Source organism: Squalius cephalus (genome assembly GCF_949319135.1).
Source record: "Squalius cephalus genome assembly, chromosome: 3".
NCBI classification, from domain to species: Eukaryota; Metazoa; Chordata; class Actinopteri; order Cypriniformes; family Leuciscidae; genus Squalius; species Squalius cephalus.
The window spans coordinates 52,142,981-52,160,561 of NC_137124.1; the positions used below are offsets into that span (position 1 = coordinate 52,142,981).

General features: G+C 37.7%; 1 protein-coding gene across 2 annotated transcripts in view; it reads left to right on the forward strand.

The window, feature by feature from the left end:
* The window catches only part of dhx15 (DEAH (Asp-Glu-Ala-His) box helicase 15), a 43,352-nt gene that overhangs the window by 8,557 nt on the left and 17,214 nt on the right, over positions 1-17,581 (forward strand). For both annotated transcript variants that reach the window (XM_079865437.1, XM_079865436.1), the window contains exons 3-6: positions 3,008-3,201; positions 3,375-3,534; positions 5,400-5,618; positions 12,834-13,001. In XM_079865437.1, the coding sequence (XP_079721563.1) occupies positions 3,008-3,201; positions 3,375-3,534; positions 5,400-5,618; positions 12,834-13,001 (741 nt within the window). The remainder of the gene's footprint in view (positions 1-3,007; positions 3,202-3,374; positions 3,535-5,399; positions 5,619-12,833; positions 13,002-17,581) is intronic.

A 17,581-nucleotide genomic window follows, 5' to 3' on the forward strand; every position in this document is an offset into this window, starting at 1 on the left:
AGCTTTTCACAAGCTAGTCACATTTCTGTATTTATAAGTATTTCTAGATTTTATACTCTGTTATGCATTCTTTTATATTCTATAATTGTGTAAATCTGGAAAAAAAAATTGCATGAGCTAGCATCTCAGACTGTCCAAAATGAACTCTTGCCAAGTGCCACATATGAGTAAAAATCTGTGTTTTTACACAGAGTATACTGTATAAAGCAGTGCTACGCGCCAACTGGTCAGCAAATTTTTTTTTTTTAATGAATTTTAACAATGCAAGGTGATGAGAATGTAATATGGCATAGTGCAATTATCAAATCACAATTCTTTGATTTTAATTATATTGCTCCACTACAAGCGCTCTGTGTTTGGGTCAATTATAACTCTCATTTGAAAACTCAACGTGCACCGACCATCGCAGAGCTTGACACTTACTTTTGTTTTTTAGGAGTGCATTAAAAAACTTTAGGAGCGCAATTTAAAATTGATCAAATAATGTGTTTTACTTTAATAAAGGGATACAAGGGACTTTTACAGGCAAAATGATATATATTAGATATATCACAACAACTGCTAAAGCTTTTATCATAGTATATGGTATTATCACAGTATTGAATTGTTACAAAAAAGTGTTGTTGTCCTAACAGGTTTAATAACTTTTTCATATAAAAAAAACAAAAACATGAAGTACTCGCTCATTAGGGCCTATATAAATTTTCCAAATTTAAAAGCAAAAAAGAGAGTGCACAAGTTTGAAAATAAATATCTATTAAGTCTTTAAGTATTAAGTATTTGGATTTATACATGCATCTGAATTAGAGCCCTGTACGGGCCTCAAATCTAGGCCCGAGCCCGGCCCTGGCCCGAGACGCTCAGGCCCTAGCCCGACCCGTGTCCGACAGCTCATCAGAATTATCAGCCCGAGTCCGACCCGAGCCCGTTTTTTTTTTTTTTTTTTTTTTTTTCACAGCGGCAGACTGCCATTAAAATATGTTCGTTTTGTTAGTTATGTTTCTTTTCTTTATTAAGCTAATTTAGACAAATGTTGGGAGCATTTAAAAAAAAAAGACGACCAAGCAGCCGAGCCAACAGCGAGTAAAACATGTTTGATCAATTTAGCCTCTCAAATCAACGCTAATACTTTACTTAGCTACAATAAAATCCATAGATGTAAAACACTTCAAGCATATCACACAGACAGTTAGTTTAATGTTTATTTATTAAACCACAGTGAGTAGTTTTTTTTTTGAAATACTGAGGCAGGCTCAGGCTGCTCGCAACAGCGCTCGCAAACGAAATGAGCAATAGTCAATCTAAACAAATTAAATAAAATAAATAAAAAACAAACTTGCAGGTTATCTTACCTCAAAAATGCACCACAGAACATGGCCATTCTTTTTTCCAGTAGTTTCCAACAGTTAAACGAAAATAAAGTCCAATCGAACGAAAAACGAAAAACATCAGAAGTTTCCAACAGTTAAACGAAAATAAAGTCCAATCAAACGAAAAGTTAGAACAGTCTCTTACAGAGCATCGTGGAGAAAAAGAATAGCATCCACAGTGGAAGATTTTAACCCAGTCCTCTCTTCTATCACTCGCGATTTTTCTCTTAATATTCTCCATTATTTGCACATGAGGTGAATCGTTGGTTGCGCTGACGGGAAACCACTTGTGTGTGCGCGTGCGTGCGTGCGACTGTCATGTCAATCATATGTCAGTGTAAATAATTATAAGATTATTAAAGTTATGAGGTTATTAAATGTCTTTCTATGTTTGTTTTTCTATCGTCGACGTCAATTTCTCATTTTTTTTTTTATTAATGTCTAAAAATATAAAAAGAAGGATAACTCAAAAAAGGCCCGAGGCCCGGCCCGCATGTGAACTATGACGTGAAAATTGGCCCGAAGCCCGGCCCTAGGGGCGTAAAAAAGCCGGGGCCCGTCGGGCTCGGGCTGAAATGCAGGGCTCTAATCTGAATGGCTGTTTGAAACATTTAAATACTGTTGAGAAACAAAGTAGCGCAGCTGATTTGTTTACAGAGTCACCAGTGTAACGGCTGCATTTCTGCTGTCAGAGAATGAATGTGCATTTTCATTAATTGCATTCTGCCATTCTTCTCATCCATTATTTTTGAAGCTGAAGTTTATATTTGAAGTTTAATAATCGCATTAGGCTCTATTGCTGTTTTCCATTTCACAAATTGAAGTCCTTTTAAAGTGACAATTAAGACATTTGTTATACCATTTAAGATATTGATAAATAAGAGAAAATGACAAATGGGTCACCCTCCGGTCTCATGGACTTAACGGACACGCGCACGCGGCAGCCATTATAAGTCCACAAGACCGAAAGTGTAAATGAAGTGTGCTTCATTTGGTAAAGGGACTTAGACATTTTAGTCGCACTCTTTCCCCTAAATACATTTTACAGTTTGCACTTTGCACACATCTATTTTTAGTCACAAATGTGAGTGAAACACTCGCACTGTCGAGCCCTGCATCTTCCCAAATTTTGTCTTAAAAAAGTTAAGGTTTCCCTTCACTTTTCTGCCTAAACAAACTCAATGGTTTAATGTTTGAAAGCAAAGAAATTTGGATGATTATTAATATTAGTATTGTAATCTTACTGTTGTTCTGTAAAATCTAATATTTATTATAAAACTATATTACAATAATTATTTTATTATATTTTGATGATTATTATTATTATTATTATTATTATTATGATAGTAATTATTATATTTCTATTTTCTTTCAGATTTTATTTTACAGTGCAATAGTAATATTTTTTTATTGATTTAGGCTAATGTTTTAACTTAATATTTTGACAAACAGTAATAATAATTATTGTTGTTTTAGCCTAGTCATATTAGTGATACTACCAAAGCTGCGCTACCCTTTTTCACAACCTTGCCAAGAGGGAATCAGAGACTGGGACCAAATGTACTCATTCATTTGTTTTAAAGAACTGAGAAACCCAGTAGAGAATACTAATGATTTGGTCGCGTCCTCTTTTTCAGATCCCTCAGTGGTGTGTGGACATGGTGAGATCCCTCCCTGGCCCGAAGCGTGGCGTGGCTTGTACGCAGCCACGTAGGGTGGCAGCCATGAGTGTGGCTCAGAGAGTGGCAGATGAAATGGACGTCATGCTGGGGCAGGAGGTTGGGTACTCAATCAGATTTGAGGACTGTAGCTCTGCAAAGACCATACTGAAGTAAGTTATAGAAAACAAACATTTAGACATCAAATAATGTGTACACGATTTTTCAAGATAGTGGAAGTTTATAGTAGTTGGGTACATTTTGAAAAAAAGAAAAAGACATTTGGTCTTTTTTGGTGACACCTGAGATAATGAAGAGAGATTAAAAACATGTCTTCTGTCTACAGATATATGACTGATGGTATGTTACTCCGTGAGGCTATGAACGACCCCTTACTGGAGCGATACGGTGTCATTATTCTCGATGAGGCTCACGAGCGCACATTAGCCACAGATATTCTGATGGGCGTCCTCAAAGAAGTGGTCCGTCAGAGGTCCGACCTTAAGGTATGTGATGCTGCTGATCATGTATTTGCACCACCTTGTGGTTGTTTTTTAATTCCATTTAAAGTGGGGGACGTGTAGGGAAGAATATTAAGTCGACATGAAATAGAAATTCATCCCCATCTTAATGATCGACTATCCTTTACACTTCAAGGTGCCCTTGTTACACTGTTGTAAATACAAATGAGTATTGAGTAAATATTAAAGGGATAGTTCACCCAAAAAGTTTAATTACCCTATGATGTACTCGCCCTCAAGCCATCACAGGTGTATATGACTTTCTTCTTTCAGACGAATACAATCTGATATATATATATATATATATATATATATATATATATATATATATATATATATATATATATATATATATATATATATATATATATATATATATATATATATATATACATATATACAGTGGTGTGAAAAAGTGTTTGCCCCCTTGGTAAATATGATCAAATATGGCTGTAAAAAATAAATCTGCATTTTTAATCCTTTTGATATTTTATTTAAAAAATGTGCAAAAATCTAACCTTTCATTGAAGTAAAATAATTGAAAGTGGGGGGAAAATCACATTATGAAATAAATGTTTTTCTCCAAAACACGTTGGGAAAAATTGTTTGCCCCCTTTTATTAAATACTTTTTGTAACCTCTTTTTTCCAAGTTAAGAGCTCCGAGTTTTCTCCTATAATGCCTGATGAGTTTGGAGAACAACTGACAAGAGATCAGAGACCATTCCTCCATACAGAATCTCTCCATCCTGTTCTCCGTTATAAGATGTCTAGCACAGGCTGTCAGGTTTAGATTTTTTATCTGTTGGTATTTGATCGAATCCATGATGCCATGTATCTGAACAAGTTGTCCAGGACCTCTGGCAGAAAATTAGGCCCACAGCATTAAAGATACAGCAGAGTATTTCATTTTACACATGGGGCACTTTTTTATCCCTGTGTGCACCAAACCCATCTTAAGTGTTTGCTGCCAAAAAAGCTAATGTTTTTGTTTCATCTAACCATAGAACCCATCCCGTCTGAAGTTCCAGTAGTGTCAGCTACTTTTCAAATGTTCTATGGTCAGATGTTCGTCAGAAAGAATATAGTCATATACACCTAGGATGGTTTGAGGGTGTGTAAATCATGGGATCATTTTCATTTAATAATCTGTTATAAAAACATGCATTCAGTCTCATGGAGAGAAAAGCTTCAGTTTTGAAGCAGAATCAAGCTGAGCCAGGAGAAATCGTCCTCGTAACAAATCAAATCATTCTTTGAACGTCTGTCTCTGTATATTCTTCCTCGGACGGTTGCCGATGATGCTGTTCACACACCTGACAGCTGTGTGGCCGTTTGTTTGAAGACAAACGTGGCCATTCCACTCAGAAATGCACAGCCAGTCGCTTTAGTGGAGGTAAAGCGACTGCTGCTGGGTCAGCCCATTTGAAAGCCATCAGCCCAAGGAGAGCAGAAGCGCAGCGAGTTTTATGGCTGAAATGTGCTGGACCGATTCTCATAAAGCAGATGGGTAATGACTACTTGTTGTCAGGAACAAATCAAAGGTTATACATGTGTTCAGAGACTGTTAAATAAGGTCTAGGTGACTCCAAGTGATCCCTCGGCCCAGTGTCCCCATCCAGCTTTAAAGTTTAATATGCTTTAAGAGCAATTATAACGCGTCATGATGTGGAAAGGTGCCGGGTGGACTTCAAAATGCCTCTGTGTTTTTTCCTCCATTAGAATCATAATGTCCCCAGAGAGAACAAAATGTGCTCGCTGTAGACACGGGCGAAGAGTAGCTTCTTTTACCAAGTGCTGTGTGAAATGGTGTCCTTTCAAAAGCCAATTGAGTCTATTTTCTCCTCCCCAGGTCATCGTAATGAGCGCCACTCTGGACGCTGGAAAGTTCCAGGTTTATTTTGACAACTGCCCCTTGCTCACCATTCCCGGCCGGACGCATCCCGTGGAGATCTTTTACACACCCGAGCCGGAGAGAGACTACTTGGAAGCGGCCATTCGCACTGTCATCCAGATACACATGTGCGAGGAAGATGAGGGAGATGTACTGCTCTTCCTTACTGGACAGGAGGTAATGTTACTGATGTCCTGGTGCATTTGTTTAAATGGTTCGTGCAGAGTGGAAAACGCTTGATTTTAAGCGTTATGTTTTCAAGGTTTGAAATGTGCCTGAATTTTGAGTGTTGTCCATGAAAATGCTTGATATTTTTTCCTTAGTTTATTATAAATGCCTTCCCTGCACTTGAAAAGCACCGACTGTACTTGGAAAGTGCTGGAAAAGTTCTTCAATTTCACTCATGAACTCTGTCTAAAATCCAAGCATTTTACTTATAATATAATATAATATTATAATTTTATCCTAGTATAGTGATGCTTTATTTTTTGAGGGGAGAAATCAACTTAGCTGCCATTGTTAACAGTGTTACAGTTAAGTAAAAATACAAAAAAAAAAGTATCAATTAATGTAAGGCTGAAATGAAGAAAAAAAACAAAACAAATAAATGATACAATTAAAATAAATTATTAGAGGAAAAATTTGAAAATTAGAAAGGTTGCCTTGGGAACTAACTGAAATAAGTTTGCGTTCAAGTACTAAAATTACAAAAACTGAAACAGATTTGAATCAAAGCTAAACAAACGAATAAAAATAAACAACAAAAAATACTCGGTGCCACTTTATTTTAAGGTGACGTAGTTACGTTACTACATGTACTTACTATTGTAATTACAGTAAATTCTGCATAATTACAAGTAACTAACCCTAACCATAACTCTATAGTAAGTGCATGTAGTTAATCGATATTACTCAGTACTTATGTGTAAGTACAATGTAACTACATCACCTTAAAGCAACACTAAAGATAATTTTTTACCTTTAAAATCATTTTTCCAAAATTGTTTCTGTGGTTCATCAAGTCGTAACAGGGTGAAAGGCACTTCTGCATTCTCTTTGCGGCCCTATATCTGCTATAACCGCACTATGCAAGTTTGCCAGATCGGGTAGCGTTAGATCGGGTAGATTGAGTATTCGAAAGAGACATAAGAAACTACAGATTTGACTTGCTTTACGGCAAGCGTTAAAATAGTCATTATTTTGTTTTTCTTCGTTTCTGATGTCACAATACATCATACTTTCATAAAATCATGCAACATACTCTACCTTGTCTGTGGACATTGTTCATTCCAAAGCCAGTGCTGGATAAACAGTGAGTGTGTGTGTGTGACGGTAGGCTGAATTATTTACGACAGTTGTAAAGGACAATTCCGCTTCCAACCTGTAGGGCGACCGAAGAGGAAAAGTTCTCTAGTGTTGCTTTAAAATAAAGTGTATCCAAATACTCAAACTAAAATTACAATTCAAGTATATAAAAATTAAGGTTTATTTAAAGAGGCTATATGCAACTTTTTCCCCAAAATAAACGTAACAATAGCCTTTTTATTTGACCATTTATGACTCAAACATCTCCTGATGAGCATACTGACACCTTGTCAGCTCACAGCGGGTGCACCTATAAGCCTGTATCCTATTTTTCCTATTTTCTGTCGGGTCGGATTTTTCGCGCGCTGTCTGCGGATGTGACGTCAAGCGCGTTCATGTTAAACGTTTCAGATCACTCTGCCACCACCGCTAGTCAGCAAACAAACTTAGTTTCTCAAACAATATATGTATTTGACTGTTCTTACCTCTGTAAACATAATGTTGACTTCTTTGCAGCGGATGACTTGTGAAGTGTGCACGTACGAGAGCGAGCAGAAAGGAAGAGCAGTTCCGTTTTTTGGCCACAGGTGTCAGTCGCGAGTTTAAATTTCAGAAAATCGCATGTAGCCTCTTTAAAATATTGATTACTTAGTATACTAGTTTACTTAGATATAATACTTTAGTAATTATATCTAAATAATAGCGTACTAAAATAATACTGCTACTAGTAACTGATTTTGAACAATGATGAACCATACAGCTTTCAGATGGGGTACATAGTCATGTATTTTGCCTAAATTTTAATTGTTGCTTGCAAATAAAATTATTTAATTATATTTGTTGGTCTGCTGCGATTGATATCACAGCTCTGGATTGTTTGGGTTTGTAGTGCTATCAGCCAATCAGCGTTTTTCATAAAGTAACTCTCTGCTGCTCCAAAGTGATTTAGTCGCGCGGAATTTATGTAGCATTAAAATAAAATACAAATATCGTAGAAGAAAACAATAAAACCTAACTGTGGGTGCTTCCTGTTGTTTTCGCTGTGTGTGGCTTTGACTTCACATTCAAGATGCTCATTATGAGCCACATTTGTCATTTGTGACATTTTTCAAGCTGCCTCGCACAGAACAGTTAAATAGTGCAGAAGAGATCAATGCTTAGATTGATAATGGCCATGAACACAGCTGGCCTTGGCGCAAAGGCAAAGGCCTGTGAGAGATGGCAGGGAATGACCTAGATTCAGCCCTGAAATTAAGCCATTTATTATTTTACGTCTCCTGCAACCAGTGCTCACCTGAGCGCAGTGGAGGGTCAGGGACCCACCCAAATGATAAATACGGTCACAGATGGAGAATCACCAGCATTCCCTGCATATTTGTTCTCTTTTGCAAGGCTCAAAGACAAATTAACTTAATGTCCTTAGATGCTTTACATAGAGATAATGAGAAGACCAATAAATTATGCAATTAGAGGAATCCAGTAATTCAGAAGATTTAAAACTGCATTTGCAAAACATGCCAGGCAAATGAACACCTTTTATGCCACATTGAGTCTGACTTGTCAAATAACTGAACATTGTACTTCCTTCATTTGTGTCTCACTTCCCTTTTCAAAGAGAAGTCACTTCTTCGCACCATCCACCCAATCAGATAATTTGACACCCTATTTATTAACGGCAGACTCCCGTCATTAGTTTCTCCAGTGGGTCTGGTCGTGTACATCCGTTTTCATTTGCAGGTGTGAGATTGATCGCTGGCTCGTTGCAGAATGAATGAAGTAAGTTGCAGTTGGAGTATCTCCATCACCATTGGATGATAATTGAGTGGAGATTTATTGATGCGCAGGATTGTTCTCTTTGCAGTGAACTAATCATTATCAAGTCCAGAATGTCAGCGGACACAAGGAGCTCATGTTTATCATGAACAGATCAATTCCGTGTTTGCATATGTGACGTTTAAGAGTGTGTTTTCTGCATTGTTAGTGGTTTCAATTGTAATTAAACATTTTTTTCCAAACACTTGCCCATCTACCATTGTCCTGTCAAACACAGTCGTGTCCCAGACTCACGCTATTGTTCCAGTTAAAAACATGAACACACTGGAGAACTGCTTTAGAGTAGAAGTTTAAGTTGTAATTCTAATTGAAAGAGACACTGACACTGTTTTTCGTGTTTAAGACCGTAATGCTGCTTGCTTTAAAGCAATCTATTATAAAGTGCTATACGAATAAACATGATGTGACTTACTAGACACATTGCTATAATCAGATGCTTTCTTATTCTTAACTGCTGTTTTCTTACTGCCTTTTTGTTGACTGTTTTTGTTATTGAGACTAAAGCATGCAGCACATATTCACACCTTCATCTAAATGCCTCTCCTAGCATGTGGGTGGTGTCAGGATGTTTGCTAACAGTATATAGCTGCAAAGGTATTTCAAACTTCTTTTTACCCCTAAGCGAAGAACAGAAAAGAATTTCAGATCTAGCGTTGCAGGTATTCGCTTTGGTGGCTTGTTAATGTGTTTTTAATTAGGTTAACGGACTTCAAATGGACTAGGGCAGTTGAAAGGGTGCTGTGCTTAAGCATTTCCCATCTTAAGCATGTGATGAGACTAATGATCACAGTAGTGGAGTTGGCTATTATATTTCACCCATTTAAAAAATGATTGAGTATGCTAAAATTTAGGCCAAGAATATGTTATTTTAGGCTGGTAACAAAGTAGCTCAGTTTGCTCCTTTAGATCAATTAAAGGGATAGTTGATCCAAAAATGAAAATGATCCCATGATTTACTCACCCTCTAGCCATCCTAGGTGTATATGACATTCTTCTTTCTGACGAACACAATCGGAGTTACATTAAAAAAATATCATTGCTCGTCCAAGCTTTATAATGGTTGTGAATGGCAGTCCAAAAAAGTGCATCCATCCATCATAAAAGTAATCCATACGACTCCAGGGGGTTAATAAATGCCTTCTGGAGCAAAGCAATGTTTTTTTTTAAAGAAAATTATCCATATTTAAAACTATATAAACTAAAATAACTAGCTTCTGGCAGACGGCCTACACAAGTACTCCAAAAGAGTACCCCCTGACGCGATGTATGATGCAGGATGTATTGACGCCTCTCGCGGTTCAAACAAATAGGGCTGGGCAACAAATTCAATCTCCTCCAACATTTCTCTTTAAAATTTCTCATTATAGACTTCTAATTTGTGACTGGTGTTTTGTTTTGCTCTATCCTCTGCGCTTCCACGTTCGTCAATACGTTATGCGTCAGGTCAGAGGTCACTTTCACCATAAATCGATGCGTACGGCTGTCTGTCGGAAGCTAGTTATTTTTGTTTTCTAAAGTTATAAATATGTATAATTTTCTTAAACGCATAGATTCGCTTCAGAAGGCCTTTATTAACCCCCTGGAGCCGTATAGATTACTTTTATGATGGATGGATGCACTTTTTTTGGACTTCAAAATCAGGACCTCCATTCACTACCAGAGCAATGATATTTTTTTAATGTAACTTTGAGTGTTCGTCTGAAAGAAGAAAGTCATGTACAATTAGGATGGCTTGAGGATGAGGAAATCATGGGATGAACTATCCCTTTAAGGCGCCTCATTTTAGTTGAGCAATTTGCACTGTTTGTCCACTCCGTTTTGGGGGATGAAAAGGTTCTTTCTTTCCCGTTAATGCAATGAGACTCTGCAGAAGAAACAAATGACTTAACTCTCTAGGCTTTTCGCGAACTTGCAAATAGCAATTAGTTTTAAACCTCACAATTTCTCAGAAAGAGAAAAAAACAGTTGCAGTTATTTGTTCAACTTTGCTCGTTCAAATCAGGTCTAAATTACCACTGATTAAGATTAGTTTTCTCCTTTAGATCTGTGCCAGCTAATTTGCATCTGCAGCATGTAGATTAAAGGGTCCATTTAAAATATTTTCCTCCAGTATTGTATCATGCCCGCTGTGAGAAGCGAGGGATCTGGATTTGGCGCCTTGCTCCAGGTGCAGGCTCTTCTGCATTGGCACAGCCGCGTGTCCCTCTCTCCCCGGCGCCTTGGCAGCACGGATAGCAGTCCTCCTGACAGCTGCCGCTTCCCAAGGGCTGATGGACTATTAATACTTTGGCTAATTTGATCAATCCATTCAGATTTGCCTTGTCCTGCACCGTTGTGGCAGAGCTTTGATTAAGATGCACATGGCCACCGGCGCCATTTTCTGCGCATATTGTACCCCAGGGAGCAATGCAGAGCGTGCGTGGACTACCATGCCTGGGATATCAGCGCGCTTACGAGCTTTAATGCTTTTATGGACAAATGATTGGCTATGGCTGCTTAGATACGCAATGAAAAAGTTTCAAGTAAAATGTTAAGGGCCTTTTGATGTCACAGTGCATGTCTTTATATCAATAAATGCTTTATTATAACAGCCTGAAGTTTTTGTAGAGATCATTGCTTGACTGTTTATCGTTGATCTCTTTCCTGTTTAAGTCGCAATACTCACTTTGACCTGAGGATGGCAGTACTGCATAAGCTGTGACTTTGAAATCAGTAGGTCCGTTCCACTTGTGATGAGCTTAATGTGCTCATGCATGAAGACAAAGCTTTGTAGTAAATGCTGAGCATTCTTCATTTGTGAATGCAGTGAATATTTTCTCTGACTCGTGAGAGAAGGCATTTAGTAATAGTGGTCTAGATTAACTTTGACACATTCTTGTAAAATGTGTAGCTTTTTAATGGTTTGTGCTTCACCATGTACTTTTTTTTTTTTTTTTTTTTTTAAACAGATTTGAGCTGGTTGGATCAGTGTTATCTCTAATTTGCTGTGACGACTGTCATGTATTTCTAGATCTCAAGCCCACAAGTTTTGTGACGTTCAGCATCACTTAACTGATCTGTTGTGATTTGCTCCTGGTTATGCATCATTGCAGCTTTCTCATCTCACATTAGCCCTACTACATTGCCATCTGGAATAATAAAGCTTGCGTGTGAGTGTACACATACCCTTGTGACTGCCGCTGTTGATGGCGCAGCCATAGGAATCTTACCCAAGCGCTATGCACTCCAGCTTTCGTTTTCTCACTCGGTCGACACAACTGGCATGTCAAGTGTACCGCAACTAAACCACCCAAGCCTTAGTGATTCTGGTGTTTTCCAGCTTTGGGGAATTGATTCAGTTAATGATGTTTGTAAAATAAGCTAAGGTGGAGATTAGTTGGTAGCTGATCCAGAATCAGTTGATATGAGTTGAAGTTGGAGATAGAGGGCAGTTTGTCAAAACACCCTATTCTGCAATGTTTTGAAAGGACAGTTCACTAAAAATTACAATTTTCACCATTTACTCATTCATAGTCATTCCAAACGTGTATGACTGACTTTTTTGTGTGTAACATGAGCTATTTTCTATACAACGGAAGTCAGTGGAGTTCAAAACAACACTGAACTCCAGTGGCATTTGCTGTATGGACAAAAATACTTGAAACATCCTTCAAAATGGTGGTCTAATCCCAGGGAAACTGAATCAGTCACAAATTCCTAAGGGAACATTGTGGTTTTGTTACAATGTTTTTGTTTTGTGGCTTTTGGGTCCAATTGAAGAAAAAATAAATAAAAACTAGCCTTTTTCTGGATAGAAAGATACAAGCCATCCTAGACTAACCTCTCATAATAAAATCACCCAGGCTCATTGGAAAAAACTTGCCTGTGAAATAATCTGCAAAATATTACGTTGCTGCTTAATTGCATGTTTCATGCCACTTTCAAAGTGTCCAGTGAGTCAAAATGTATTAGTTTATTCACTGATCACCGTTTGAGGTCATAACATAGTATTGTGCAAGGAACTATGCTAGAATAAGTCTTTATTAATCCATATTCTGCAACTATAATCATAATTTGTGTGAAAAGTAATAAGTTAGGAACCCCCCCCCCCCCCCCCAAAAAAACAAATCCAATGTAGAGGCAATTTTTTCCCCTAATTTGTAGTAATTCTATTGAATTGGCTCACCAAAAATGTCTGTCTTTTGGCACTTGGTGTTAATTTTGCACCTGATTCTCAGTCTGTGGCCTTTAACGTCAGTCTGTTTACATTTCTAGGAAATCGACGAAGCCTGCAAACGGATCAAACGAGAGATTGACGATCTCGGGCCTGAGGTTGGTGACATCAAAATCATCCCGCTCTACTCCACGCTGCCACCACAGCAGCAGCAGAGGATCTTTGAGCCACCTCCACCACGCAAACCAAGCGGCGCCATCGGCAGGAAGGTAAACATCACCGCCACGCATCACGATACATACATGGAACTAGATTGTGTTTTGAACTGCTGCAAACACAGTATTTTCATGAAAGGTATTGCATTTAGTCCCTCTGTGGTTTCCTTTTGAAATATTGCATCAAAGAATCAAAATATCTCAAAGACAAACGTGAAGGGGATAGTTTACCTAAAAATTACTCCAGTCTTTCATTCATCCTTGAAACACAATGAAGATATTTTCAGAATTTTTCCCCATGCATTGAATGTCTATTTTATTCAAATCTTCCATGCATTAAAAAGTACAAGAAGAAATCATAAAAGTAGTGAACAAAATTCTAATGGATTTGGAACAACGTAAGGAGGGTAAATGATCAACATGTTTGGGTCAACTATCCCTTTCACTTTTGTCAGTGCCATATTGTTTCAAACAATCAAAATATTGATATTCGTATTGGCACAGCCATAGTAGCCTTTTTAATACATTTAAAAAAAAAAAGAAGAGGATGAGAGAATGACTCAAGTTTGTCTGTAGAGGGAAGAATGAGGAGCAAGGAATGGTGGAAATTAGGTTTTTCTTTTTTCTCCCCTTCCATCTTTAGCTTTGGTGAAGCAATGACTCATAACATATGCTGCTTTTTTCAGCATATTACTTTTTTTCCCTCAAAATTTGGAAAGGAAATTTACTTATACTTCTATCATTTGAAAAGTGTTAGAGCAGTAATCTTATTTTTTTTCTATAGTCTGTTTTGGACCGTTTGCTTTCACTCCCTGTTTTGCTTCCCGTCTGTCGCCTGACTTGCCATTTTTCCATTTTTGGCATGTTGTCTTTGAAAGAATGAGTTGCACTAGATGTTTTATCAGAGCTCATCCACTGTAAAGAGTTTCATCATCCGTCATCCTTTACTCTTAGCAGGAGGTTGTGCAGATGCAATCGTCCTTTTGTTTTCTCTATTCCCAATTCACTTCTCTCAAACAACCCTGACGATTATTACAGTATGAAAAGCACCTGGACGTCTGCGTGACTGGCCAAAGATCTGACAGAATATCATAACTGATCATCAGCTATGAGTTTGCAAACATTTAGCTGAACATCTGATGAGGAGTTGATTAATGAGTCATCGCCCCAGCTTCCCCTACAGAAACCGATCCGCTTGTCATTATTGCTGGCAAAGATTACTGATGTCCTAATGAGCGAACGCAAATGTTCACTGATCCGCAAATTTCCTCATTCTTGTTCCTTCAACTTGATGGCTGTATTTGTAGCCTTAACGAAGTCTTCGCTACATGCCTGGTTTGTGTTTTGATGTACCAAACAGCATCAGTATCCGCCTGCTTCAGATATCAAGCATCTGCCTCGTCCATTCCTCTTCACTAGGGCATTGTGTCATTTCATCTCTCCCCTGACCACTTCCATGTTTAAAGAGGCTCTGGGTTTCTCTGAGGTTTGATTACTCGTAAGCCAGGGCATAAGCTGCTTCAGAAGTTCAAAGAACCGCCGCTGTTTGCCTGTACTGTTCAGAAGAAAATGAAAGTGAACATGGATTCACAGGGGCTGATGTGAATATGCAGCAACCCTTGTGATGCAAAATAATGTTGGGGACAGAGAACTGCTTGTTCAGAAACTGTTCTATTTAAAACAACAACAACAAAAACTAGCTATTTTCTGGATGGAAAAAATACATAATGTAATATTTTTTTGTGAAAATTTCAGACTAATGAATAAAAGTAACTAAAAATGTCTCCCCTCAAAAAATAGTTTCAATTAAGAACCTTCCCATGCAATTACTTTAGGTACATACAAGTTTATTTCAACGCAATGTTTTTTTTAACCATCTAGTGTTTCAGTATTAAAGAGATAATATTATAGTTTTTTTTAATTAATATTTTGAAATATTTATCTTTTCTGTTTTAGTTATAGTAATTTTGTTTTTCCTTTTAGGGTTGTCTATTTACATAAATTCCCATAATCGGTCATTTTTTTTAAATGAACGATCAATTAATCGATTCATCCGTTAACCTTAACATCTTAAATCCGAAGCGTGGGGGCTAAGTTATCAAGTTACTTAACAACCACTTAGCTGTTACTAACCAAAAATAGCTGTTGTTTTACAATAAATATAGGGAATATGGCCACTTAACAAGTGCTTTTAAATTAGCTGACACTAGATGTGCTCTATTTTCATAATGTACAAAAAAAAAAAGTTACATGAAAATGCAATCTGTAAAATCATTGTACATAAGTTATATATCATTGAAAAGGTCTCAACTTGCAGAATACAAGCACATTTGTTTGTTGTGCCAAGTATTTGTTTGAAAAAGCGCCGCTGACGCACCTGTAAACAGTATACACGATGCTTTTGCGCCGCATTTTTATTTGTAACTTGTTTGAACATTATTAATATATTAGTAAACCATAGTAGTTAGTCTCGAATGAGCCCATACATAACATAAAACAATGCGTAGATCACGGAGTGACGTCACATGCTGCTTGGCTCAAGCAATAGGATGATCACGCAGTGTTTTCTTTTGACTTTATTTGATAGTTCAACCAATGGAAAAAGGATCTCTGGTGTGGCGGGTGGATATAGTGGGTAGGGACAATGTGTAGAGACCAATCGAACACCATTTTACCACTGGAGCACTCTTGGATTGGTTCGATCACTCAAGATTGACAGGTCTTGATTTACTACGCGCCATAAAATAGGAGCGCACAGTTAAAACAGTGCTGGAAGATCACTCATCCACCAGGATCTTATTACTTGTTTATTCTATGTAGCCTACTTTTATTGTGGAGTTTACACAAGTAGTTCTTATGTTCAGTAAAATCACTTGTTTGGACCCTTGGATAATTTTCAAAATAAACGGCTAACCTACCTAATCCATTGCATGACTTGAAGACATAGTACATTTAGAATACGCAACTATGGCAAGCTCGATTCACTTTTCCTCATGTCTGCTGCACGTGTTTTGTGCATGAGTCGCACGCACTTCGAAACTATGCACTCTGATGATGAGCTTGCTTAATCGACCATCGATACGTTTTATCTATGAAGTTATTGACAATTAATTGATCGTCAATTAAACATTAGCATCCCTAGTTCCTGTTGTCATTTGTTTATTTTAGTACATCGTTAAACTAAATTACAATGAGATGTTGTTTACCTATTACCTGGAACTTAATAAATTTAAGTTCCTGTGTTGGTTAACTTGCATGCTAAAGGTAATCATTTATTATTATTTGTAGATTATTATGGTCTCAATACTGGCATTAGCACAGTTATTGCTCTTTGAGTGAAGCAACATAAAACATCATGGTTGTCATGCAGCTCTTTACAGGTGACATTGTGTGTCAATATACATTGTGATAGAATGGTAAATATTTGTTGCATCACGTCATTTTAACAAAGTAATTTGAACAAGCAGCAAAAATCGTTTTTTGAGTGTGCAGTATCTGTACAGTGTCTCATATTTATTTATTTTTCTGGCACCTTGTTTTTCTGTCCTTCTGTGGCAGCAGTACATAAGGATAGGCTCAGATTACCTTGTAAAAATGTCAACTCTTCACACCCTCTGGCATATATTAAACACAATGCATATAAGCCACCTTTAGCAGATACGGGGTGCGTGTGTGGATTTTGAGATCGCACCTGTGCAGTCACATCCTCCTTGAGGACAAATCCAACAGCCCTATTGCACTGCTGATGTGCATGGATTTATTAGATGGGATTTAACTTCATGTGACACTCAGCAGTCACATGTATGGGAATTGAGGACTGTGGCAAATTTCGGATGCAACATTCTTGTTGATTCTTGATATAAATGGGATGTGGTAAGATCTCCCTTGTGCTGTCTGCAGGAATGGAGGCTTATGGAAGAATTTAGGAGACTGTGAGTGTGCCGTGTGTGCGTTAACCACCCAAATCAATCTTTAATGAATATCTGCTTTAGGTGGCAAATTTTGCTTGTTAATAACCGGTTCTGGATAGAAAGTGGTCTTCCTCCAGATGGTGCAGAATGCGAGGTATTTAGACCCTTCTAGCCTGATAGACACCATGTTCAGGCATACCTTTGCTTGTAGTCGAAACATTTGATATGCCACTCTTCACTCTAAGGATTGTCATATAACATGTCTGTTTTAAAAGTTGTCGATACAGCCCAGTAATAATGATTTTTGGATATCCTTCCCTTCATGCAGCTTAAAAACCCTGAGGCACAATGGAATTGCGCTATTGCTGACGAAATGTCTGTTTAGTTCAGTACAGAAACAGACAGATGAGAATAGTCTCGGTCTATTTGCAATTGCCATGGTTTCCATAGTCACTTTTAATTCAGTGTGATTGAAGGCAGGGTTTCCCTTATCTTTTTGAATATAAAATGCGAGCGACTCTGTCTGGTCAACTGCTGTCTTGGTGGAGCAAGTTAAAAAAATTCTCAAGGTAAAACTGTCGGACATGTTTATAGCTAATTACCTGGATAGCGGTACATCCGATTTAATGGCACAAACATTTGAAGGTAAGGCTCTATCACCCACCAGAGACTTAGTACCACTACGGCAATGCAAAAATGCACTTGCAAAAGCATTTGTCACCG